Genomic DNA, 25,636 nt, shown 5'->3' with positions numbered 1-25,636 from the left:
AAGTAAAGCCTTAATGTTGTAACAAATCAGGTGTTAATATCTACATTATATAAAATAATCTATATTTATTCTGAGGTGTCTAAAATGTCTAGTTCACTGATTAATGGGAAATGTTTAGCATGCCATTGTTTGGAGTTGATATTTTTTATTGTCGTTTACACCGTTTGAAGATAAAAATCGTACTTTCAAAGTATACACGAACAAAATAATGTGAACTGAACATTTTTACGATCCTTATATACACGACTGAGTTTTAAAATTATTATTAATAAATGTGCTATTGTAGCTGTAGTTTATATATTATTATTCATTATTGAAAATATATTGCTCATATATAAGCATGAATTTATTCAAGACCTATTTAAAATTAAAACATCTAAAAAGGGACCAATGTAATTTTCCCAAATGTTTGGAGTAAGTGTCCCGCCTTTATATATTCAAACAATAGCCTGTTTGAACTTTAAAAAAAGTTAGATATAGATAATGTATGTTATTATATACGTTACGAAATAAAACTGTATGTATCATTTGCCATTTGCTTTAATTCCTATAATGTTTATTACCAATCAGTGGCCTTATTCAATATATATCCACCTATCATAACCTATGATTATTCCAATAACTGTTGGATCAAATAAAATCGCATGAAAATATTCAAATAAAATAATATATTATTAAAAAGTATAAACAATTCTGCTTAAAATATAAAAATAAAATTTAACAATTGTCAAGTAAATGCACACACAGACTATCATATTTTATTATAAATAATGCTTATTTTCAGTAAGCAAAATAATTCCATCTATGTATAAATAAATTATAAATTATATATGGCAAGCAAGAGGTCATATAATTAAATTAGTCTTAATAAGCAAATAAAGCTTTAAATAAAGTCGTATATTCTCGTCTATCAATTAAATAAATAAGCTTTGATAATAAAAAACATCTATTCAAATTACCCCAGTAATTTGAACATTCTTTAAACTGAACACATAGTGGACAATGGAATGAATTGTTTAAGAGTAATAGTACCTTTTATTATTAATTACAGCATATTTTATGTTTTTGGTTAACAAATCATTACTGGGGTCTTTGTTACGAAAATTTCAATACAATTTAACTGAACTATATAATTATTATTGAGACATAATTGCAGTTACATTGTATTAAAGCTCTAAAATAAATACTGTTAAAAACTTGTTATCGAGTACTCTGAAAATACATATAACGCCAGTGGCCTTTAGTTAGAAATGAATACATTACAAAATATATGTGACTAGATATTACTTCAACTTCTAAATTCACAAAAAAAAATCATTACCTTTGATACCCTTACCTTACCATCTAAAAAATGGTTACAGTACATTACACAACCATCGCAGTTATTACTGGTGATCACAGAAATATAGTAAACATGCAAAATGTCCTAACTACATGGCGGCAATTCATTTCAATATTTGTAACAATACCTTCTCCAATTATTATTGTATCATTTTAAACACATACTAATTTTGTATAAAAATGTCCTTTTGTGAATTTAGAACAGTAAGTATTAAAAATGTGCTTTAACTATTGTTCTAACCATGAAGGAAATGTAGAATTTGGTGTTTTCACTTTAATATTGAACTGTTTCAGTGTAGCTTCTAAAGCTTGCTGATTACCAGAAAAATATGCTGATATTGCATTGTGAAATAACAAAAGTTGTTTATGCATAACTTTAATCTAAAACAAAGAGTAAGAATAAATTAATGTCAATAATAAAATATTTGAACATACCCTATTTTCATCCAGAAATTTCATTTTAATAGTAACTTCAGCACGTAACTTCATAAAATTTTGCCTATGTACCTCATAACCCTGTTGAGCTTCTTCCAGGCCAATTGTTCCCTCAGGTTTTGTAGAAAGAGATTCCAAATCAGTACGATAGGCATCATATTCAATTCTGGCAGCTTCATATTGTCTAATACTCTGTAATGTGTCTTCAATAGTTTTATGACAAAGTGTATTTACAGATGATATAAAAAAATTCAAAGCTCCCAATAATGTCTCCCCATTTTTAGTCAAATTTCGTTGTGTCTCAGAGTTATACAAGAATTCCTCTTGTAACTCAGGGGATTTTTGAGCTAAATCAGAAAATGCTTCTCCAAGGGCATGCTGAGTTTGTACCATATGATAAAAATGGCTAGTTAGTGCTCTTGCTAGGCGTAAAATATTTATATACTTCTTTTGAGTTTCCCTTAATTGATCTATTTGAGTTTCTAGCTCTAAAAATAAAAGAACTTTCTAGGAATCTGATAATATATATATTATTAATCTCACCTGCATCATGAGTCCTAGAAGTTTTCCCTAATTTTTCAAACATAAGTTGCTTTGTGCATTTATACGTAGATATGGACCAATTTTTGAGATTCTCAATTCGAGAAGATGTTTTAAGTACAGTAGAATCATCATTTTGAGTAGGTGAAGACGGCGTTAAAATTGCTGGTGAGCTGGTACTATTGGACAGAGTAGTAGATACTGAGCGGGTGTACGTAGCATTACCCGAATTGGTAGGAAGACTACTTTTATTTTCATGAGCCGGCGTATCTTTTAACATATCATGTATACTTGTTTTTTCGGCAGTCAATGAATTTGAATTTCTTATTTGAGACATTTTTCTGAAAATAATAAATAATAATACAGATAACTTTCCAGTTTTATGAAACTTACATTATATTAAACAAAATAACGTTTTAAACACCAACAAAAACCTACAAAACTGACGAATATGTCAATGTGTCAATATTGATGAAAACTAACTCTTGATTTTTAAGCTGTCAAGTCTTAAATGTTATTTTGTGATGGTAGGTAATACATCAATTAATATATTATAATAAAAATATTTAGTAATATAGATTAAAAGAAACAATTTGTATATATATGTATACATATATTTGCTCTGATAATGTAATAAAGACCATATTGCTTAAAAGAAGAAGTTTGGAAATTACAGGTTAACCGCATAGAAAAAGTTAACCGTAAAAAATTAGGTATAAGTAGTAAAATATAATATACAAGAAAATTGGCCTTTATATTGTTCATAATAATTATATTTCCTCAATGGATCCTGATGCAGGAGCTTTAAAAAACGTTAGTATAGTGGTCAATTTTTCAGTAATAAAGTATTATTTAAGTATTATTTTCAGTTTAAAGATTTTCTTCAATTATACAATAAGATGACTGAAATGTGTTTTAAAAGGTGTATTGATAATTTAAATTCTCGAAAATTAGATCCCCATGAACTGGCATGTGTTGAAGACTGTTCCCAGAAATTTATACTTTATAATAATAAATTAATGCAAAACTTTGTAAGGGCTCAAAGTGAGATAATGAATAAAAGAATGAAAGAAGCTGAAGAACAAAGCATGCTAGATTCAGAGGAGCAAAAAAAAATAATATTAATTTAACAGACTCTATAGGTGGTCAAGAAATTTCAGTTTCTGATAGATGATAAAAAGATATTCAAATGTAGAATAATGTAGATTTATGGTAAATGTATAGGATATCTTTATATAAATTAAATAAAATAATGAAATGATAGATTGATTTTGCTTTAGTAATTTACAAAAATTTTAATAAAAACACTATATATGTAATATTGGCAACACTGATATTTTTTATAATTATAGATATAAATTCCCTAGAACAATCAATAATTTGTAGGCGTCCTTAAAATTGAAAGTAGTGGGGGTATTTTATCTGGCGTCATTTTCGTGTCGTCTCTTTATTATTCGCCATTTTGTGAGTTGGCTTAGTTTGTGTACGCTTCAATTTTGTGTATTAAACTAACCGTCTATTTTAAAACTTAGTTTTCTTTATATTAACTTTAAAATGTCAGAACAAGTGGAAGAAACGAAAACTCCAATTAAACATGACGGTCCTACAGAAAATAACGGAGGAGCTTCTGAAAATAGAAATTTTGGTGGTAATCGGCGTGGCGGTCGAGGTGGCCGATTCAGCCAAGGAAGAGGTGGACCCCAACATGTAAGTAATTATTTTTTTATTTATATATTTATGTTTTATCTGTATATATAGTAGATACACAAATTATATTTGGTAGAGAACTCTGTTACCTAAGTATTTTTTATTATAGCGTGGGGGTGATAGATCAGATGGAAATCAAAATAATGCGGGTGGTATGAGACGTGGTGGCGGCAGAGGCGGTTTTCGTGGGGGCCCTGGAGGGCCTGGTGGTCGCCAAGAAAACCAAGGTGGTGGTGGTGAGGGTGAAGGTCCTGGACCCAGAGGCAGAGGCCCCATTGACAGAGTTCTGGAGAAAATAAATTCTCTCCAAGGACCAACGTTTGAATTACCTCCAGTTGATATGACTGAGAAGAAATTTAATGGGAGGAATAGATTATATGTAGGAAATATTGGTTCTGAGGTGACTGAGGCAGATTTAACTGAACTTTTTAAACCCTATGGTGAAACTGCTGAAATATTTGTAAACAAAGATAAAAATTTTGGATTTATTAAGCTGGATTACCATAGCAATGCTGAAAAGGCTAAAAGAGAATTAGATGGTAATGTTTTGAAGGGACGCAATTTAAAAATTAGATTTGCTCCAAACAGTGCCACCATTAAAGTAAAGAATTTATCACCCTATGTAACCAATGAATTGTTATACTATGCATTTAGTCCATTTGGGGAAATTGAGAAAGTACAAGTTTTAGTTGATGAGCGTGGTAAACCAACAGGAGAAGGATTGATTCATTTTGCGAAGAAGTTTTCTGCTGCTGGAGCTATCAAAAAATGCCAAGAAGAATGTTATTTCTTGACTTCATCTTTACAGCCTGTAATTGTAGAGCCATATGAATTAGTTGAAGATATTGATGGTTACAATGACAAGAATGTTAATAAAAAGAATCCTGAGTTCATGAATGAAAGGGAACAACCTCCTAGATTAGCTCATCCAAACAGCTTTGAATTTGAATATGGTCAAAAATGGAAAGTACTGTATGAACATCATCAGCAAAAGGAAGAAGCTCTGAAAAAGGAACTACAACTTGAAAAGGATAAGCTTGTTGCTCAAATGGCATATGCTAAGTACGAGCATGAAACAGAAATGCTTAGAAATCAACTGAGAGCAAGAGAATTAGACAAAGAAAGGCAGAAGAGGGAATGGGAAATTAAGGAAAGAATGGCAGAAGAAGAACGCTTAAGACAGGAAGAAGCAATGCGTAGGTCTCAAGCTGATATAGAAGCCAGGATGATTGCCAGCCAGGAAGATTTAAGAAGAAGACAACAGGAAAATAATTTATTCATGCAGGCTCACACTTTGGATAATCTTTTAGACCAGCAAGAACAGGCATATGATCAGCCTTCTTATATTTCTGATAATTCCGGACACAGTAAGTTTTGGAACATAATTTTTTCCCTTTTCTAATTATTACTTTTATTGTTTTAGTGGGAGGAGGAGGTGGTGGTGGAGATATGGTAAGTTAATCTTGTGTTTATCTAATGTTATTTATTTCCATAGTCCATTATTATTATTATTAGCCAATCAAAGAGTTATAGAACATGTGTTATGTTCACTGGAAAAATTTTGCTCAATTTAAAAATCAAAATTCTAAATTTTTATATTATATACATACCTTGCCTAATATCTGGTGGCTAGTTTCTTTGGCTTTGATTAATTTTTTTGCAAAATATTGACACTATATTTTTAAATATTATTATTGATAAATCTATATTACTGATTTTAGTATTTAACTATACTATTAAATATTTAAAAATTATTAAAATATCAGTAATGTAGTTTTTCTACTGTTATTACTGATGCCCGGGGGAATGAATATCAAATATATGTTTGAACAGTTTTTATCAGTATGCATATACCTATATATTATACTTTAGAGATAGATATATATATATAAAATAAGACCACTTCTATACTTAATAAACCTAACAGAATTATTTCTGATAATTTTGCACTAAAAATTAGTTGAAACATTGAAGCCAGAGCTGCCATTTATAGACAGGGTTCAGACCAATAGTGTGTCTTTATTTATTACTGATCTGATAATTTTGTTAATAAAACTTGATGTATGTATATTAAAATGTTAACATTTGGAGAACTTAACATAAAATGAGCAAACTTAACATTAAAAAAATGCACACTTATTGCAATCGTAATTTTTTTACACATAGTCTCTTGAATCCATATTTAGTATTTGAGCACTTCCTAATCCCAAATTCCTGACCTCTATGCTCAGGTGATTTCAGCTTCATCAGCTTGATAGTATAAGAAGATATATGTTCACTGAGTCTTCTGACTATATTTAGTTAAATTTATAGATGTATGATTGAGTGTATGATTGTGAATCTTTATATAAATAGCTTTAATCTGACTGAGAATTGTTTGAAATTAGTTGGTAGTCAGCTAATTTGCCATTTTAAAATTTAATTAAAACATTTATATTGACAATATTATCAAGTCAGTAATGAATATCATAAGACTTACCATCCAAAATTACCTGGGATTAAATTTTTCTTGTTTAATTAATATTAGTAGATTGTTAGAGATTTATTTTACATAGCCTCTTGAAGAATGTCATGATTTTCACTAAATGTTTATCTTTATTTATCATTCAAATTACTGGTGTACAAAATCAAATTTTCTTCATATGTTTTTTAGATAACATTATTTTATACCAACATGAGTATCACTCGATTTTATCGTAAAATATAAAACTAAGGTTGATTTAAAATTATGATTGATCATACTAGATAGAGGCTATCTTTCATCTAATATTATTTTATGTATAGATGGTTCTTTTAGTGTGCTAGATCTTACAACTAAAACGTACAAATTAAAAATTATGTTTGTGTCTAACTATTCCCAAAAATATTATTTAAAGAATTTTTGACTCATCTCCTACACAACTACTGGTGTGCGTGTAATTGGATTCTTCCTATGATCGATTCCATTTTCAAAGATATAAGTTTTGATGATAACATGCGTGTAAACTAGGGCATACGATTTTAAACATGCAATAGCGTTATTGAACCTAAGTAGAATTCTTACTACAAAGTCGACAATTGTGCCTGTTTATATAACCGAAAAAAAACTATGTTTAAGTTAATCTATAATATGATTTGTCAACACTCATTAAATAGGGTTTCCAAGAGAAGATGGCTTCCACCATCTAGTGACAGTTTTGTCACTCAAAATCCTATATGGGTTTAAACAGCATGGTTTAAATAATCGGAATAGTACAACATTTTAAATATACTGATAAATTGAGATAAACGTTTTGAAATAAAGACTGAGGAGGCTTATGTCGTAAATGGAGTGTTATATGTAACAGCATTTATTATATTGTCATACCAGGATCAGAAACAATTCATGAGCTCTTATGAGCGTCACAACCGATACGAAGGACGGGATGCCCCAATCCGAGGTTCGAACTCTCATGGCGCAAGGGGCCACTGGGTCAACGATAACCGCCGTGATGAATATCAGAACAAGCGTCGACGATTTTAGGCATAGAACGGAAACATAAGTGGTCTCTCCTTCTGGATGTGTCGTTTCTTTATACCATAACTTTTTGGCACGTAATACGGTTTTGCTACATTCTAAATCGTCATGGATTTGCCAGTTTTGATTTTACGAATATTGATTTAATTTTGACAAAGCGGACACAACAATATTTATAAAGACATAAAGAGGAGAACCTCTGCAAATTTTATCTTTTATATAAAATAATTAACTTTATTATAGATTGTCCCTAATCACATGGTGATTTTTATTATATACAGAATGGCGCGGAAAGTTGATTTTGTCGTTTTGTACAACTCAACCTACAACATAATGCATATAAGCAAACTAAAATCATTCTTTTGTAATTGGATAATCGCAGCTAAACGTTTATCCATAAAAACTTAGATATATTATCATATACTTTTTAAGTAGCAGTTCTTTTTTTGAGAGAGTGAGAGATCTGGTCGTCAGATTTTTTATTAGAAATAATTTTTCTAGGATTCAAATTAGATTTTTTTTAATCATTAGACCTCTAAACAGTGTGTATTTTATGTCGTATTTCAAACATGTAATAAATATATGATCTACAAGTATAACAAGGAGCTGGTATTTTTTAGTGTTAACCTACCTTAATTTCAGAATATTGTCTTTGAAATTGTTCTGCATATATTGTTCTGATTGTTTTATATGCTGAAGATCTATTTGCCAACTCCCAGGTTTTATATGCCTTATCGTCTTTCTTACATAACATACATACATAACATACATATTTATATATTTGTCGCTGTTGTAATCCATAAAACCATTTTTCCATTTGCATTATTATTGAAAAAATACAGTATTCGTTACTTAGTAAAAACTTAGTAAAAGCATTTCTGATTGTTCTACTTACTCCATTGCTCAGAAACCAGCCCAATATATATATATATATATATATATATATATATATATATATATATATATATATATATATATATATATATATATATATATATATATATATATATATATATATATATATATATATATATATATATATATAGTAAGTGTATTAAAAGATCAGGCAAAATAAGTTTGGAAGTTTCATCATTTGAATATAAGCTTAAATTAATGTAGTTTAATATTGTGGATCGGTACAACATTGCCACTCACGCAAATATTGTGATAATTGTTTTATTAACAGCCAATTCATATAGCACAATTAGAAGTAGCTCTATTAAACAATAATATTTTAGTTGATATGCTCTATATATTCTCGTGTGTATTTGATATATCAAAAATCCATTTGATTATTACCATTATTATTCTTTATTATTGATACAATTTTAGTTCGTTGTGTGCGTTTTTTGTTTATACTTTTTGTATTAGGATGAATATTACTACGTTTCTTTTATAATTTTCACGAAAAACTTATATTATTTTATGAGCATTTTAATCTGAACGATGATCAGAAAAATAACGAATACGTGATGCCATTGTGGATTCTAAAATATCGAAAATTATATACCAATATATGGCATGAGGAAAACATTAAATTTATTTGAGATTCTTATATTTTACGACTGAAACTAAGTCACAGAAGATGTTTAACGTTTGACAACATATACAACGGATAGTTTTTCATATTGCCATGGTGAGTATAAGAACGTGATATAGTTCTTCTAAAATAAACACATTATTTTTCTTGTACTACGAGGTGGTTTTTTAGTTTAGATTCTAATAATAGTAAATCCATAGTATTTTTAACATGTTTCGTTTTAATAGAAAGTTATTCTAAACTAGAAAATTTCGCTGAAAGCTTAATACATGATTCACTTTTGAAATTATGTAAACTAAGTTGTGTTGGCATGTATTAAGATTTTATTCATGGTTGGGAGTGCTTTGAATTGATTGCATTAGGTTGTTTAAAAATAATGTTGGTTTTTAACTAATAGCAATCTTGTTAACGAGAAATAGGTTTCCTACTTTTATCGTAAAATTAATAATAGTCAGGACACTTTCTGTTTAGAGCGGGGTGAGAGGTTTGTTTCTCTACTTTTCAACAATGTCTTGACAATATTTTTAAGAAGCTGCGATGGATCGATCGGACCATTTTCAATGGTGGCACTTATTATAATCATATTTCTTCTATCTGCAATGCCGATTTATGTATTGCAATACATAATTTGGTAACCTATTAACAATATTTGACTATTAAAAGCCTCATTATTTTTTTAAAAACCTAATATTTGTTTGGTCTGTATAACTTGAACGCTTGTCTGAGAGTCTGTTTATTAATTTCTAAGCAGGTTTTTTTCTTTTAATCGACCGTTTTCATTAAAATAGAAAAACCTGTTACGTACTATTTCAGCATTTAATAAAAACATTTCCTTAGATCGACTGGAAGTCTTAACGACGAAAGTTAATTATTTCATTGTAGTTTCTAAGTGCTTTGTCAAGTGCTGTACGAAAATTACTTTGAAATAATTGACTCGATACTATCAAGAATATCGACATCTTATACGTTATATCCGATAAACGCTTAGTGGATTTAAATAACTATTATAATTCAAAAAAAATCTATATATATCTCGAAATTAAGTTCTTTCCCTGGAGTTTATGCAGCTGTGCTCTCATCCCTGATGAAGATCGGAGAATTCTATAACTTACAAGTCAGGTACTTTGTTAACTGTTAGTATATGGTTTATATTTTATTTTATTAATGTTAGTTCCGATTTATATCGTCAAAACGTATTTTCCGGTATTCGCGTTTTTTAAGTTATGACTTTGTGATAATACTCTTCGTTACCTATATATCGTAGTTGCTATATTTTAAATTAGATTTCTGCCTCGTGTATTCTCTTACCTTATTTGGGGGCATTAATCTATTTATTTACATGGTGTAACGTTGTTAACAAATTATTTTGTTACCATCTATATACATATGTTGACTTGTCAACTTTTTTTATATGGAATAAATCTTATTTGATCTGGTGTAGCTACCACATTTGATAAGTAATTAACCATTCGTACAATTTATTGTATTTTTCTTTCGAACTGCTTCCTAGAAATAGAGCAGCACTATACTTGTTTTATTTATTTACTATTAAACGATCTTTAGAAGTATTATACAGGAAAACATATTGGAAAATATGTTTAAAAACTTTAAATAAATCTCCGTTTTAAATATATTTTAATTTAATGCATTTTTTAACTTTCTATGTAGCTAAAAGTGTTTTATCTAGACTTGAAAATACAACGTAATTTTTTCTACTTTTATGCGTGTCATTGATGCCATTTAAATATATCTATGTGTATGTTAAGTGTGTGAAATAGTATTCCTTGTTTTTTCGCCATTGGGAACAAGTAGTAACATTCCGCTATAATAGAAATGTTGGTTCTTTTGAAAGAAATATTGAACAAATCACAGTTTTGACTTCAAATCAATTGTTTAGTCACTAAAAGTTGAACAAAAACTGGAATAATAAATAATCGCACGGAGGAGGGATTATATGTCGGGTGCTGCAAATATGAACAAGTTTTACTACAACGAAACTTAAAGGTAGCTGTATCACCAAATGCATTTTTCAAATAGTTTTTAAACATCCTAAGTTGTTGAGGATGTGAACAATTGCAATTAAATAAAATTTTAAAAAAACAATAGATCATTTTTCACGCACTTAAGACGTACTCTCCATGACAATTTAAATTAATATAAAATCTATATGTCGTGGAAATTATATTAAACTTATTTACTCTATGACTACGAACTCTGAAAGAAATGGTTGCACCCGTTATTTACACATATTTATTCTTATGCTTCATAACGACGATAATATTTTAATTCATACGGTAATATTTTAACTTTATGAAAAACATTTAAGTGAAACAGTTTTATTACATATATATTATTAGAAGATAACCTTGATTTACTTAATAAAGTGACAGTATTTTTTTTCAATAATATATATTATGCATAATTGAGCAACCTACTAATGCAGTTTTGGTTTTAACAGGTATTATTCCGTTCGCTTCTGGTCTATTTAGTAAAGTGCAGTATTACATAAGTTGGTAGGTGTTAACTAACAATTTTATTCCACTAATATTAAATTTAAATATATTTGTTTCAGAATATGTGTTTGATACATGGGATAAACACTGTTTAGCGCCTACTTATGGCCGAAGAAGAATATCTTTTTGCACATTTTAAGGTTGCCAAGGTATTACGATATATAAATACATTCTTGTTTCCATATTTATTTGTTTTTATTTAGGATCAGGAAGTAACCAGGAAGGCCGAAAAGAAGATAAAATACTCTGGAATTATGTAATGATATATAAAGCTATAAATAAAGAAACTGAAATATACTTTAATTATTTTATTAAAGCATAAACTTTCCCTTTTTTACTATGTGGAAAATATTTTTAAAAAAACTAACTGATTATAAAACAAAATTTATTAATACATGATCACAATTTGTGGTTGACTGGAATCAGGGATTACAAAATAATACTTATTGATTTACTCCCAATTACCGATAATTAGCAGAATAATATTTAATGTTACTGTATTATATGTTCATCTTACAACTCAAATAAGTACACCTGCAAAAACATTATATATAAATGCTAATTTTACAAAATAAAATGTAACCTTATTCCATAAATTAACTCGGACCTCCCCAAAAATAAGAAAATAAATATTGTCAATAAAATTTACGTTAAAATTATAAAAATAGGAATGCTAGAAATGACTAAAAAAATATACAAGTTCTGCATTCACATCCAACAAAACTCTTTTTTATATCTGAGCAAGATTTAAATAATACTTCAAAGGATATAAAAAAAATACTTTTAAAAAGGCCTTATTTATATTTAAAAGCCACAGCACTTTGTTTTTGTACCGGTGTTTTTCTGGCAACCCCGGCTATATATAGTGAGCAACTGACAACGTACCCTAAAAATAAATACGTTTATAAATTCAGTTATAGGCGCGTGTATAACTTTGCTTTCACTTTTTTTTTTGGAAATTCGAGGTTTTATTGTCAAAAAAAATACGTCATGTTATGATTTTTCGCTTCAAATGATAGACGATAAGCTGAAAATTTATATTATCCCTTGTTTTGGTCCTCTCTTTTTTTTAAGGTATTAAAGATTAAAAAATCACATTTTCGCAAATCACTACATAGTATAAAACAAAGTCGCCTTTTCTGTCCCTATATCCCTATGTGCCCTTAAATCTTCAAAACTACGCAACGGATTTTGATGCGGTTTTTTTCAATAGATAGAGTGATTCAAGAGGAAGGTTTATATGTATAATACATGCACAATATACTAAGGCAACATTGCTAATTTTAGAGGTTTCTAACGTGATGTCGTAAATTAACCTATTTTTTTAGGCTTATTTAGCAATTAGCAAAAACGCTGCCTAACCCTACGAGTTAGATCAAATTAATGTACTACAGTATTGTACACTATAAAAAGGTCTACAAAAAAGTCCGCGATGGTATATGTTTATCTTTTAGGGATAACCCACATTAACCATTTTTATTGTTTACTTTTTACGTGAGAAAATGGCTTATTTACGAAGCTATTTTAAGCAATACGGCGTTAATCCTTATCGAATTAAGTACCTTAAATACAGTGTGCAATTAATATAGATCAATATGGTTCCTTACAGCATGTAAATTAAACAAATATTTTCGGAGATATTACAAATTTAAAATTTGCGTTTAAAAATGTGTAATGTAATAAAAATTGTATGAATTTAGATATTCCAAAGATAGCAGGAAATCTTCATAGTAAGTATAGGGGAAGAGGAATTGTTTTACTCCAAATTTAATGCGTGCAGGCCAAGGGCAGTAATGAATGAACCAAAAATACTGGATCGATTTTAATCATGTTTTCATTGAGTGACATAGGCATATATATTTTATGCCCGTGCAAAGTCGGAGCGGGCCGCTATGTTTTTATATACAACGTTCATATTTTTTCTGTAGTGTATTTAATTTAGTATCAGCATTGCACCCGTGCGAAGCCGGGGCGGGTCGCTAGTTCTATATAAATTTATATTATAATAGTTGTAAAGTGCAAAATTATCTTCAATATTTCATTGAAATAATCTTTTAAATAATCTATTGCAGCAGATAAAAATATCATTTAACACATAAAACGCCTGATATTGACGAAACAGGGATTTTGTGATCTTCAACTTTAATATCCCAAGACGACACAATATTATATAAGACTTTTGATTTAAAAACCGAAACAAGAGTTTTTATGTCTCATTCTAAGGTCGAGTTCTCTTCTGGCTTATGTAACTGTATTATTATACACTTAATGATTTAAAATATTATCGGTGAAAGCAAAATTATGTAATATGCTATTTAAATATAAATTAATTAGAAAATAATTACTTAGCACGTATATTTGTTTGATGTTGAACTTCACCGTCGCAGTTCCATTTACTCGCAGCACCATCAGCTGCTCTAAAGCAAAATTCCCTAGCACTATATGTCTCAACAAATGGCAAGTCCTCGATAACGGCATCAGCGCTGGAAAGTCTCAAAAGTAACCTTGAAAATACTTTTATGTATGATTTTTATTAAACAAAAAAAGTACTACCTCAAATTATTAACAACTGATGTATGTTTAACTAAAACCAAATTGACTTTACCATCTCCTAAATGGCAATATGGGGCAATACCTTTAGGACTTCTACTACATGCACAACTTATATTAGCACCACTAATCATAAAGAACTTTCCTTTTAAAGTTTCCCATCTGCAATTAAAATGACTTTAGTATTTGATCATCAAATCTCAACTGGATTGTTACATACTTGCAAGAAGCTTTCTCTTTGTGTACAGTTTCATTTTTGCAAACATCACAATTTCCTTTGCAATCAATACCTTGAACTTCCTTCGTATCTGTATATATCGCAATTTCACCTTTATATCCTCTATTTAAAATTAATTTTTTAAAACCTAAAAATATAAATAATTGATATATAATTTTTTGTCATTGCAGGTAATCATCAATTACAATTTTTATTATTGTAAAATTGTTTATCTAAATATAGCTATTCAAAGTTCCTTGACATAAACTTAAATAATATACCTTTTGAAACCAAGGTAAACTAAATTTAAACATTTCAAGGCTACAGGAACAAAGGAAGTATGTTCAGATGTATTAACAGTCTACCTTAATTATAGGAAAAATTAAGTGCTATAATACCTGAATAGTCATATCGATGTGGACCCATCCACCTATATTGGTCACTGTGATAGGCAACATCTCCTAAGTATCCATAGCTCAATACACTTGCATATAGCCTTAACAAGGTATGCTCATCATAGACTGAAACTAAGTCTAAACCCAAAATATCACCAAATATTATATGTAAAACTGCAGTGGTAGGATCTGTTGTACCATGAATACAGTATGCAATTGTATCGGTACTACCACCTAAAACAACATTTACTACCTAATTAACTTAATTAAATAATTAGTTTTCATTTACCTGGAATAATTCCAATTGGTTTTCTGGGTTTTGGCAATTCCTGATTTATATCATTTGCATCTATACCTTTTAATCTACATTCTCGTAAAACTAATCCATTAAATAATTCCGAAACAGTTCCATCACCACCTAAAAATTAGGTATTTTAAATGTACAATAACTAAACATTATTGATGTTAAACCTCACCTACACATGCTATTGAGTCAAACATATCCAAATTATGGTTTATTAAAAAGTCACGTATCTGATCTTTCCTCTGGGAAACATTTACAGTCACTTCCACACCAGCTAGTGTAAAGAGTCCTTTTCCATATTTTTCATAAATTTGCATAGCATTTCTTTTACCACCAAATGGATTTACAAAAAGTAGCAAATGTTTAGGTCTCTTAGAAAACTCTAAAAAACAATAGAGAAGATTTAAAGATAAATCTTATTACCGCAAAGCACTTTTAAATGAAAGCAATTATACTTACTTAACAAATGATTTTGTAATGTTTTCACCCAGGAAGCCACTTGCAGTGCATCTAAGTGTTTCAATGTAAGACTTTTATAAACCCATTTATCATCAGTTGATTTTTCTGCATAATGTATAGTAAAATGATTTGGATCTATTTGTCTCCTTAAACTTGGGCTACTGCTTTTTAAATAATTTTGTTGCACTGACAAGACATTTTCTATTGGCACAGTATGTTGTGCTAAATAAATATTATTAATTTATAAATGTACTAATAGAATATAAAAAACCTACCTAAAGGCGGTCTCTCGTTGTCCCAAACTAGAACACCTTTGTGAAAAATAATTTTAACTTTTTTCTTTCCATTAATGAAAGTATTTAAAAGCACTGGTTCTTGATGATCTGACATTGTTTAATTTTCTTTGTAACTTCTACAAGTCACTTCTTTAAAATTAAATTTCAATTCACGGTTTACATTGTTATTGTTTTTTTCATTTAAACTCAGTGTTGAATAGAAGGTTGTAAAAATACTTCGCGAGTATCTGAGGCCATAGCTTGTTGCCTTTCACGTCAAAACATTAAATTTCGCATGCTCTTCTTTCGTTACCTTGGCCTTTGAACATTAAAATAATCTTTTCTTCTTTCGAAAAACTTTGTAAAAATATTGATTATTAAGTAGCAATCGCCAATTATATAAAAAGAGGTTGCTTCTCTTATTAGGTAGGGTGCCATCTTCCGGCCGATTTTTAAATTATCTCTTTTTAAATGTGCTGCATATGTGCTCAAAGACATTTTTAAACCCACTAAATTTTTAAATTGGTTTTATTCTCATATTTTGTTATTATGGTTGATACCATGATGGTCATAGATAATTTGTGGTTTTGTTTAAAACATTGTATATAAAAGTGAACAAACGATCAAGTTTTTAACAGTCTTTCCCCTAAAAGATAACAGCTTTTAAAAATTACACAGTGTGAAAAAAACTGCATTCATCATATTCATTTTGTAAATTGGGAGTGGAGAATCAATTATCAAATATAATTTTGTTTACGTCATAAAAAATGACGTAGATATTAGAGCGTTATTTTGTACTAATTCCAGTACAATAAATAATTCTGTTTTTAAATATCACTTATCAGCTTTTAAAATTTTAATATTATTTTGGTATAAGTACTTTTATATATTTAATGGTATTACCAAAATATATTTAAACTATATTATTATATAATTCAATCAAATTATTATATAATTTGAAAAAGTAAGATAAATTATCTCGTAATATTTGTAGTACATTACAATCTGTCATTCTTAGTACAGAATTTCTCTATTGTATCAAATAAGCGACGTCTCCCACAGTTATCTTGTCAGTTGTCAAGTAGTACGCCCGTATTCTGGGACTAGTTTTAATTTAGTGCTTAAAAGTTCTATGTTTATAGAAGTTCCAAAATTAATTAATTAACACCAAACAAAATGTTTAGCTGGTTGTCAAGGGACAACAACAAACAAGAAATCTACAATAATGTTGTTGAAGGTCTCAAAAATATTTATAAGCACAAATTACTACCTCTGGAGGAACACTATCATTTCCATGATTTTCACAGTCCAAAGCTAGAAGACTCCGATTTCGACGCTAAGCCAATGATACTACTTGTCGGCCAGTATTCTACAGGTAAAACTACGTTTATTAAATATTTATTAGAAAGAGAGTTCCCTGGCATAAGGATTGGTCCAGAACCAACTACTGACAGATTCATTGCTGTTATGTATGATGAAAAAGAAGGTATTATTCCTGGCAATGCACTCGTAGTAGATCCTAAAAGGCAATTTCGACCATTGTCTAAATTTGGTAACTCATTTTTGAACCGTTTGCAATGTTCTCTTGTGAATTCTCCAGTTTTACAAAATATTTCAATAGTAGATACCCCGGGTATTCTTTCTGGTGAAAAACAGCGTGTAGATCGTGGTTATGATTTTACAGGAGTTCTTGAATGGTTTGCAGAGAGAGTCGACAGAATTATTTTACTCTTCGATGCCCATAAATTAGATATATCTGATGAGTTTAGGCGTTCTATTGAAGCATTAAGAGGCCATGATGACAAAATTAGAATTGTATTAAATAAAGCTGATATGATTGATCATCAGCAACTTATGAGAGTTTATGGTGCACTTATGTGGTCATTAGGCAAAGTTCTACAAACTCCAGAGGTTGCCAGGGTATATATTGGATCATTCTGGGATCAGCCTTTAAGATATGACGTCAACAGAAGGCTTTTTGAAGATGAGGAACAAGATTTATTCAAAGATTTACAGTCATTACCAAGAAATGCTGCATTGAGAAAATTAAATGATTTAATTAAAAGAGCAAGACTAGCCAAGGTACATGCATATATAATTGCTGAACTTAGAAAAGAAATGCCATCAGTGTTTGGAAAAGATTCAAAGAAAAAGGAGCTTATCAAGAATTTGGGTACAATTTATGAAAAATTGCAAAGAGAACATCAAATTTCTATGGGTGATTTTCCTGAAGTTAAAAAGATGCAAGAAGTATTATCAAATATGGATTTTACAAAATTCAATCCGTTAAAACCTAAACTGCTAGAAATTGTCGACAGAATGTTAGCAGATGACATATCAAGACTTATGGCTATGATTCCATTGGAAGAAAACAGAACTTCGAATCAAGATGGTAATGTACAAGGAGGAGCATTTAATAATGTTGAAGATGCATCTCCGTTTGGCTATAAAAAAGGAGAAGGAATTGATGCAGGAGCTGGTGAACATGATTGGATTGTTAACAGAGACAAGGCAAAATATGATGAAGTCTTTAATCAATTAAATCCAGTTGATGGAAAAGTTACGGGAATGGGTAAGACTTTAATATTATTAAATACATGTATAACTGTGTTTTGTATTGTTAAATTCTGTGTTGATTGATTTAAATTAGATTTTGTCAATTTAAATAATTCTAATATAACATATTTGTCACACTTTTATTACTCAAATACCACAGTTTGCTTTGTTAATATTTGTTAAGATAAGATCTGAGTTAATATAAGTAGGTAGGTGTTACGTAATTTACAAGATAATATTTATCAATAAACTTTTATTAATCCCTATTATAAAAGTCTTAAACTAGAATACATATATAAAACACATCTAGAAGACTATCATTTAGTTGACATAGTTTAATTCAATTCTATATATTTATGCCATGAAATAATTTATAGCAGTTATAAAAAAATGTTCATATCAATTATTGAAGCTACTAAAATGAACCTTGATATTACCAGTAAATTTTTCCTTTCTAAAATTTCACTTAAATAAATGATAAAAAAAGAAAAAAATGTTAACTAACAAGAAACATAACTCTATTTTGTGGCTTTAATGAACCTTGAAGAATTTAATGCTTTATAACAATTATATTTACTTCTATTGGTTTGAGTGACCCAAATGATCAAATATCTAATCGACGTTCAACATTTCTGTTTAACAAGTATTGTTTAAATTTAGGTGAAAACCTATTTTATATTGAATGGATATGAGTAAATACACACTGTTATCAAAGTAAATGGTACAAGTTTAAAAATAAACAGAAATATTGTAGTGTAGATATAGCTTATCGGTTATAATTTATATATTTTTCAAGAGTATATTTGGTAAATAAAAAAAAGTGGAAAAATGTATAATAGCCAAAACTGATTTTTATCAAGGCAAAAGAAATTATATCTGCAATGAAAAATTTCATGGCTGATTTGCAATAATGCCTACTGATGCACAAATATAATTAATTTAATATAAATTGTCTCACCCCTACCGAGCAATTTTAGAGTCATTTTCTATTTCCTTTAAAGTCCATTACATAATCTACATACAAAATTAGCTAACTCTTATTGTTAACTAACGTTTACTGTTTAAGTATCATTTAATTTTCCTGCTATTCAGAATTCGCGTTTATTCAGGTTTTAAAGTATAAAGTGTGTTAAAAATAGGATATTCATGTGTTGTTAAATAATTTATAGTTAAATGATTAGACTTTTCAGATATGAATTATTCAGAATATAAAAATGTTTCACTACAATTAATCGTCTAAATGATTTACTGATATCCTAGCGTTATTAAACAACGCAACGCCCCCTCTACTGTCTGTTATTAACAATTTGGTAACGGCATGGCACACTTTTCACTAACCCCCTTACTAGTTTAATTGGTTTTGCAATACCGAATAATTGCTGAACTTGAACTCCAACCAAGTCTAAATAAAAAAATTATTTGCACCAACTTTTTATTTTTATAGCACACACACACTTTTTCTTTGCCAAGTTAACCTGAGACCAAAATTATTCAGTTTATTAAGGATCATTAACATTGTTTTTACAAGGAAAAACAAATTAGAGCAATTTTTGATAATCTGCTTCCTTGTTTTTAGGGGAGTTGAATTCTGCCCCATCTTTGATAGGAATTTGGACTAAACGAAAGAAACACTTCTCATTACGACGATGTAAGCTTCAAAAGGATTTTTCTTTAAAATATCCTGTTGCATTTTTTAGATGCTTACTGTCTGAACATCGAGTAAAGCTCTCATTGTTTCATTAGCTTCGGACCTGTTTTATTGTATGTTTTTCATAATAATTATGAGGTTTCTTATTGGTGAATTGTATGTACATATATTTAAATTTGAACAACCAAGGAAGCAGACTAACATTCTTAACATACTTGTCTGGTTATAGTATCAATTGTGGCTTGAAAGTGTTTTGTGTTCATTTTAATGCTTTCTTCTGAAATGTCTGTATTTTAAAAATGCGGTAAAATGATATGGTCTGTTTAGTATTTTAATTGTATATATTATTCCTCAGTCATAAATGTGTTTCAAATATATTAATCAGGCCATTTTTTATTGCATTTAAAACACGGTAAAACATGATAACACAACTAACGAATATGATTCTTTTAGCTGCCAAATCTGAAATGGTAAAATCAAAACTACCGAACTCTGTTTTGAGCAAGGTATGGAAATTAGCGGATGTAGATAAAGATGGAATGTTGGATAACGAAGAGTTCGCCCTAGCAATGCATTTAATCAATATTAAGATGGATGGTAATGATCTACCGCCTGAACTACCCGCTCATCTAATACCACCCTCCAAACGTTGATGGGTTTTGTTCGTTTAATTAAATTCCCGTATTTATTAATTCATCCGCAAGTGCTATTTAATAAACCATAGTATTTGTTTGCCTATTTAAGATTTTTTTTGTTCAATATCAGTTTCATTCATTTTGTAATTGATAAAAAATGCTATGTCCTATTTAAGGCTTGATGTATTCATTCATATATGTTCAGAAAATATTATTTTATTATTTCAAGCAATAAAATATGCTTTATAGTTTATATATTATGGAACTCACGAAGATATGTTCATTTTTAATAAGATAAATTAAAGATTGTGATACAATAGCGTACTATGTATATTTGTACTATAACGATGTAGATAAATATTTTCCTAATTGGTGTAAAAACTACACAGCCTAAATTTTTGTATATGGTTAGAATCCTGTTTGGGTTTCCAGGCACTTGTAGGAATTTTTTGTATAGTAATGTAAACATTTCCAATATAAACCAATTTGATTTTAATATCATTTTCAGTGACCTATAAAATTGTTAAGAGTTATTCATTTTCCATTGTTTGTTTTAATAAAAGTTTATAATTTTTTTTGTTGTTTTTTTTGCTAATACACGGTCTTATATCGAAATAATAAAATAGGTAAAAATAAGGTTCTAATTCATATCAATTCTATGGGATTGAAGTATAAAATCTGCTCGCTAAACCGAAATCTTGCTGAAATTTAAAATAAGCAAGATCCAAACATGTGAAATAAGGAAAAGTTCCTTTATTCAGTATATAAATGTGAGCTGTCATATTACCTTGAACGCAATGAGACTGCTCACCAACTCTACATTTTTTTTGTTCTCGACAAAAAGTTGCAGGTTTTACTGTATGTTTTCTAATATTATTAATGTCATTTAATTTATAAAGCTGATGTTTTCATATTTCACGGAATCTTTATTTAAAATGCACGAGGAATGCGTCTTGTTCAAGTATCATCCTACTAAGCGTTTAAAACTTAGCTATCAGTTGATATGAGTCACCTGACTTAAAATCTATTTATCTTATGTAATTCTCACGAAATGGCAAAATAAAAATTTCAAAACACTTTCATTGAACTTAAATATCCGTTTAGTCTGATTTTTTTCCTTGAATGACAAGTGAGTAATGATTCATTTGGATGACGACATATTGACAATAAAAATAACAACATTAATTGAATATATTTATTTTTTTCAATAAACAGACATAAAATATATAGAATATTAATATAATTAAAAACATACTGATTTCAGTATAAAAACAAGATAATAAAATGATATTTTTTACTAAAATCTATCCTAAACATTAAACAAAATCAGTCACATTTCAGTTACAACAAAAACATTGCGTAAATGACATAAATTATAAGTTCATAATGTTCTGTATAAAAGAATTCGGTTTTAAGAGGTACATTGCATATGTTTTGATTAATCATAAAATTATAAAGTTTAAAATAACTTTATGTTAAACATTAATGGAAAATATATCCCAAAAATTAGTATTAAAATATATGGAGTATCAAAATGACGATTACATAACTCAATATCTTATTACTACCATTCAGCATCACCATTCGCTTTTTGGAAAACGTAGTCTTCACCATTTAGATTCATTATACCATCTTTTAGATGGAACTTCCATCTATTTCTGGCTCTGGTAATCTAGAAAAATAAATAATATATAATAAAAGAACAAGTCTTTTTAAAACATTTTAACTCTAATGTAAATATTAATTTTATATAAAAGATAAAAGCAGGAAATCGTATAATTGAAAAAAAAATGTTATTGGCGAAATTAATTTTAATACATAATAAATTATGATAAAGTAGTTTTGGTTTCATAGAAGTATTAATGCTACTTAAATTTAGTGGTTTATCAACATTATTAGAATTATTGAGAAAATCTTATTGAAATATATCTTAATTACATTTAAATCAAATATAGTAGTATCTTAAAATAAAAATGCTTGTTTGTTCATATGCATCACTCATATTTTTAATAACGTAATTAAAATTATCGGTACCTTATCAAACTGACAAACAATCACATTTTCAGTATCAAATGATTCTTCAGTTCCATCGGCATCAGAAACGTCATCTTCTGAATTAAGTGGTTCATCCTCAATCACCTCTTGATTCCCATCATCATTTTCATCGGCAGCATCATCCGCATCTTCGTTATCATTGTCATCTTCATCTTCGTCGTCTATTTGTTCGTCGTCAGAAGAATCATGTGAACCATCACCTTGATAAATTCTACAATTTATTATTTCTGACTCTACTGAAAAACTTTGGCATTCATACAATGGCACTGAAAGGGCAGAATAATCTTTTGTACACGTATTTTTAAAATGGGAATCAGATTTTTGTTTTCGATGTTTGTTTCTCATTTCAATCACACTTGAATTATTTGGTTGAGATGATGATGGTACATCGACGAACGATGCGTTACCATCGGTTTGTATGATGGATGACGGATTTACACCCATATTAATATTAACAATGTTAGTAGCTTGTTGGTGTTTTATAAAAGTATTGTTTATTTGATCTTGTAGAAACGTCGTTGCAGCATCTAATGACAAGTTTAATGCCTTACTAATGATTGGCCCAGTTAAAATTGATTTTAAATGATCAGCTAAAAACATAGATTAACTTGCAAATTCCTAGCGCGTTCGCCATTTCATTTCACAAATACCTTGTAAAAACAATTCTGGAACGTAAATACTCAAAATTCTCTTATCTGGGGTATTGCATCCAGATGGTGAAGGAATCGTAAGTTTTACCGGTACTCTTTTCCATTCTGGAAATGCTACTGCTTGAGGTATATGATTATTGGGAGGTACTTGTCCGATTGGTTGATTATTCACTGAGTTATGTTGTTGAGCAAGTGGATTTAAAAAATTGTGCTGTATTGGATTCTGTTGTGTTTTTTGATTTTTATTCACAGCTAAAATATGAATATCTATCATTAATGTTATATTTTGTAGTGTTTACAAATTCAGCAATTTTTTTCCTGAGATTTTTTAGAAATTCAAAATTCAAAATTACACCGATATATTCAAGAGAAAGTGTTTAAAATTAACAAAAAATATTAATTGAGAAATAATCCAACATCTTTGATGTCTTAATATTTTTTAATTTCTAATTACTAAATCACCATGAACTGTTTTAGTTAATATATACGTACCGATTAGTTTATCAATTTCTTTAACGTCTTCGACGGCTTTTGTATTTGCTAACTTAGTTTCCCACAATGTTTTCAATTCTTGCAAAACGATTTCATCAACGCCATCCTCAACGAAGTGTTCACGGACATTTTGTATCACATCAGCAATAACTTCTTGATATGCTTTGGACTATTTGAAAATGTGGACATTAACAAAGGCGAAAGTTCCAATATACTTATTATTATTGCATTTGAACTTGTCTTATCATTTTTGTGTACTAAAATATGTTGATAATCTATTTTTTTATGGATTTATAATCATGAAATACCGAACTCAACTTTTCCCATTAGTACCCTATGAGGTATTAATAAATCTAATCCCGATATGATATGAAGTTGAATGAAAGTTTTAGATAATAAAACAATAGCAGCATTGATTGCTTTCGAACGAATATCTTTTCCAAGACTGGACGCTGATTTAATATTTTTATTTTCCGTTGCACCAATGTTTCGAGTCTTGAAGAATTATTGAGAATTAATGATATATGATTAATAGTTTAATAAATGTTTAAATGAATTAATAATAGTTTAAATAATAATGTTAAATTATTGTTTGTTTATTTATAGTTATGCTGAATCGTAGTAAAATGCGGTGCAGTTTGCATATAGCTATAGTGATGATATATTTAATATTATTATTATTAAGTAATAATAAAGGAAAGAAATCAAAACACTATCATTTGTATGGTTGTTGTGAATGATGAGTATAACTTGTAAACAGAAGTAGTTGCTTTATGGTACCCTTACTAAATCAAAATTGCAATGGAAAAAATTCTTAATGCGAAGGTCAAATTATAATAGAACAACACGCAAACCTTCTTTCTTGTCGTAGAAAAGGATTATTACCAGCCGCCTTTAAAATAAATAGAAATAATGTCTTACCACCGACGATTTGCACAAGGAATTAGACATTATGTTCTGCCTGTTCTATGTTGTTTTAATTAAACTATGAACTTTCTCTCGAGAATCCATTAAACGTACCGTTTGCACGACCACACGAACCAACCCGACGGATGGAGAACAGTGACTGAACCGCTTTACGCTAAACGTCCGATGACGTGCTACAGGTAGTCTTTTGAATTTATGCCTAATTAAACAAGCCTCATTGTATCTACAAGAATGGACATCGCACCGGGCGCCAGTTCTTGACCATTTAACCGTAATTTTCACCTATTTTCGGACGGATTACATTTTTTCAGTATGCCACCGATTTTTTTTTATATAGGCCCGCTAATACTAGCCTTACATATTAATAGTAATGCAAAAGAATTGAATTCACTTGCATTCATTCTAGCAAAATATCTTAATATAATAGGCATTATTACCGTTTAACAATAAAAATCAATTTACCGCCTTGATAACTCTTATAATTGAGAACAAGTGAAAAAATAATGAACATATTAATTAGCCATTCTGTTTTGAAATTGACACATTTTAAAAATATTGCATATGCAACTAAACATACACTAAAACTGCCAATTAATTATGAGATAATTTTTATATATTCGGCACTTGTATACTATTTAGTAGTAATCTGAATATCATTTTTCTGCTTGTAAATTCATTATTTACAAGCATTCATACTTCATAATTTTGTTTCATTTAAGCTTCTAACTCCACGTCTCGCAATTTTTAAAAAACCAAGGCTTTCTTTGATAATTATATTAAAGCTTACAAGTTGCAGTTACTTTTATCATTTTTTATGATTACATATGTTATATTAAATCTATATAGGTTTTAATTATAATTTTGATAAAATAAATTTATTTTGTTAAAAATAAAATTTCTA

The 25,636-nt window shown here is 28.9% G+C and overlaps 6 protein-coding genes across 10 annotated transcripts; 3 read left to right on the top strand and 3 right to left on the bottom strand.

Moving 5' to 3' along the window:
* Positions 1–650: 650 nt before the first annotated feature.
* Arfip (ADP ribosylation factor interacting protein arfaptin) lies at positions 651–2,846 on the bottom strand. The gene is made up of 4 exons (XM_076405407.1): positions 2,710–2,846; positions 2,320–2,657; positions 1,777–2,264; positions 651–1,722 (listed from the first exon to the last, which is right to left on the bottom strand). The coding sequence occupies exons 2-4, from the start codon at positions 2,651–2,653 to the stop codon at positions 1,570–1,572; spliced, it is 975 nt and encodes a 324-aa protein (XP_076261522.1). The 5' UTR covers positions 2,654–2,657; positions 2,710–2,846; the 3' UTR covers positions 651–1,569.
* A 126-nt stretch (positions 2,847–2,972) lies between these two features.
* Positions 2,973–3,579, top strand: LOC143197180 (mitochondrial import inner membrane translocase subunit Tim10B). The gene is made up of 2 exons (XM_076405411.1): positions 2,973–3,129; positions 3,186–3,579. Exons 1-2 carry the CDS (start codon positions 3,100–3,102, stop codon positions 3,444–3,446), a joined length of 291 nt encoding a protein of 96 aa, XP_076261526.1. The 5' UTR covers positions 2,973–3,099; the 3' UTR covers positions 3,447–3,579.
* Positions 3,580–3,709: 130 nt separating this feature from the next.
* LOC143197167 (protein no-on-transient A) lies at positions 3,710–11,869 on the top strand. 2 transcript variants are annotated; one of them, XR_013005939.1, is made up of 6 exons: positions 3,717–4,023; positions 4,133–5,390; positions 5,447–5,475; positions 11,518–11,572; positions 11,632–11,721; positions 11,776–11,869. XR_013005939.1 is itself a non-coding variant. In XM_076405396.1 (4 exons), exons 1-4 carry the CDS (start codon positions 3,871–3,873, stop codon positions 7,523–7,525), a joined length of 1,593 nt encoding a protein of 530 aa, XP_076261511.1. In that variant the 5' UTR covers positions 3,710–3,870; the 3' UTR covers positions 7,526–8,124. The 2 variants fall into 2 exon arrangements, 1 of the variants encoding a protein (XP_076261511.1); XM_076405396.1 differs by lacking the exons at positions 11,518–11,572; positions 11,632–11,721; positions 11,776–11,869 and adding an exon at positions 7,373–8,124 and having other exon boundaries at positions 3,710–4,023.
* Positions 11,870–11,943: 74 nt separating this feature from the next.
* On the bottom strand, positions 11,944–16,080 carry Cerk (Ceramide kinase). Of its 2 annotated transcripts, none has more exons than XM_076405399.1 (9): positions 15,773–16,080; positions 15,498–15,719; positions 15,211–15,420; positions 15,024–15,152; positions 14,738–14,968; positions 14,343–14,487; positions 14,126–14,284; positions 13,918–14,076; positions 11,944–12,458 (listed from the first exon to the last, which is right to left on the bottom strand). In XM_076405399.1, exons 1-9 carry the CDS (start codon positions 15,885–15,887, stop codon positions 12,377–12,379), a joined length of 1,452 nt encoding a protein of 483 aa, XP_076261514.1. In that variant the 5' UTR covers positions 15,888–16,080; the 3' UTR covers positions 11,944–12,376. The 2 variants fall into 2 exon arrangements, with proteins under 2 accessions (XP_076261514.1, XP_076261515.1); XM_076405400.1 differs by having other exon boundaries at positions 13,918–14,064.
* Positions 16,081–16,826: 746 nt separating this feature from the next.
* On the top strand, positions 16,827–21,185 carry LOC143197166 (EH domain-containing protein 1). 2 transcript variants are annotated; one of them, XM_076405394.1, is made up of 3 exons: positions 16,827–18,344; positions 19,905–19,976; positions 20,430–21,185. In XM_076405394.1, exons 1-3 carry the CDS (start codon positions 16,949–16,951, stop codon positions 20,627–20,629), a joined length of 1,668 nt encoding a protein of 555 aa, XP_076261509.1. In that variant the 5' UTR covers positions 16,827–16,948; the 3' UTR covers positions 20,630–21,185. The 2 variants fall into 2 exon arrangements, with proteins under 2 accessions (XP_076261509.1, XP_076261510.1); XM_076405395.1 differs by lacking the exon at positions 19,905–19,976 and having other exon boundaries at positions 16,828–18,344.
* An 849-nt stretch (positions 21,186–22,034) lies between these two features.
* LOC143197685 (transcription initiation factor IIA subunit 1) lies at positions 22,035–24,889 on the bottom strand. 2 transcript variants are annotated; one of them, XM_076406311.1, is made up of 5 exons: positions 24,730–24,889; positions 23,809–23,977; positions 23,317–23,568; positions 22,646–23,256; positions 22,035–22,283 (listed from the first exon to the last, which is right to left on the bottom strand). In XM_076406311.1, exons 1-5 carry the CDS (start codon positions 24,757–24,759, stop codon positions 22,176–22,178), a joined length of 1,170 nt encoding a protein of 389 aa, XP_076262426.1. In that variant the 5' UTR covers positions 24,760–24,889; the 3' UTR covers positions 22,035–22,175. The 2 variants fall into 2 exon arrangements, with proteins under 2 accessions (XP_076262426.1, XP_076262427.1); XM_076406312.1 differs by having other exon boundaries at positions 22,646–22,866.
* Between the last annotated feature and the right edge of the window lie 747 nt (positions 24,890–25,636).

This window comes from Rhynchophorus ferrugineus, unplaced genomic scaffold (assembly GCF_030347505.1).
Source record: "Rhynchophorus ferrugineus isolate W39M unplaced genomic scaffold, kcgeb_rfMv2 rfM5, whole genome shotgun sequence".
In the NCBI taxonomy this organism is placed as follows: domain Eukaryota; kingdom Metazoa; phylum Arthropoda; class Insecta; order Coleoptera; family Curculionidae; genus Rhynchophorus; species Rhynchophorus ferrugineus.
Note: the sequence above shows the minus strand (reverse complement) of the source record. Positions and strands in the feature narration are given on the sequence as shown.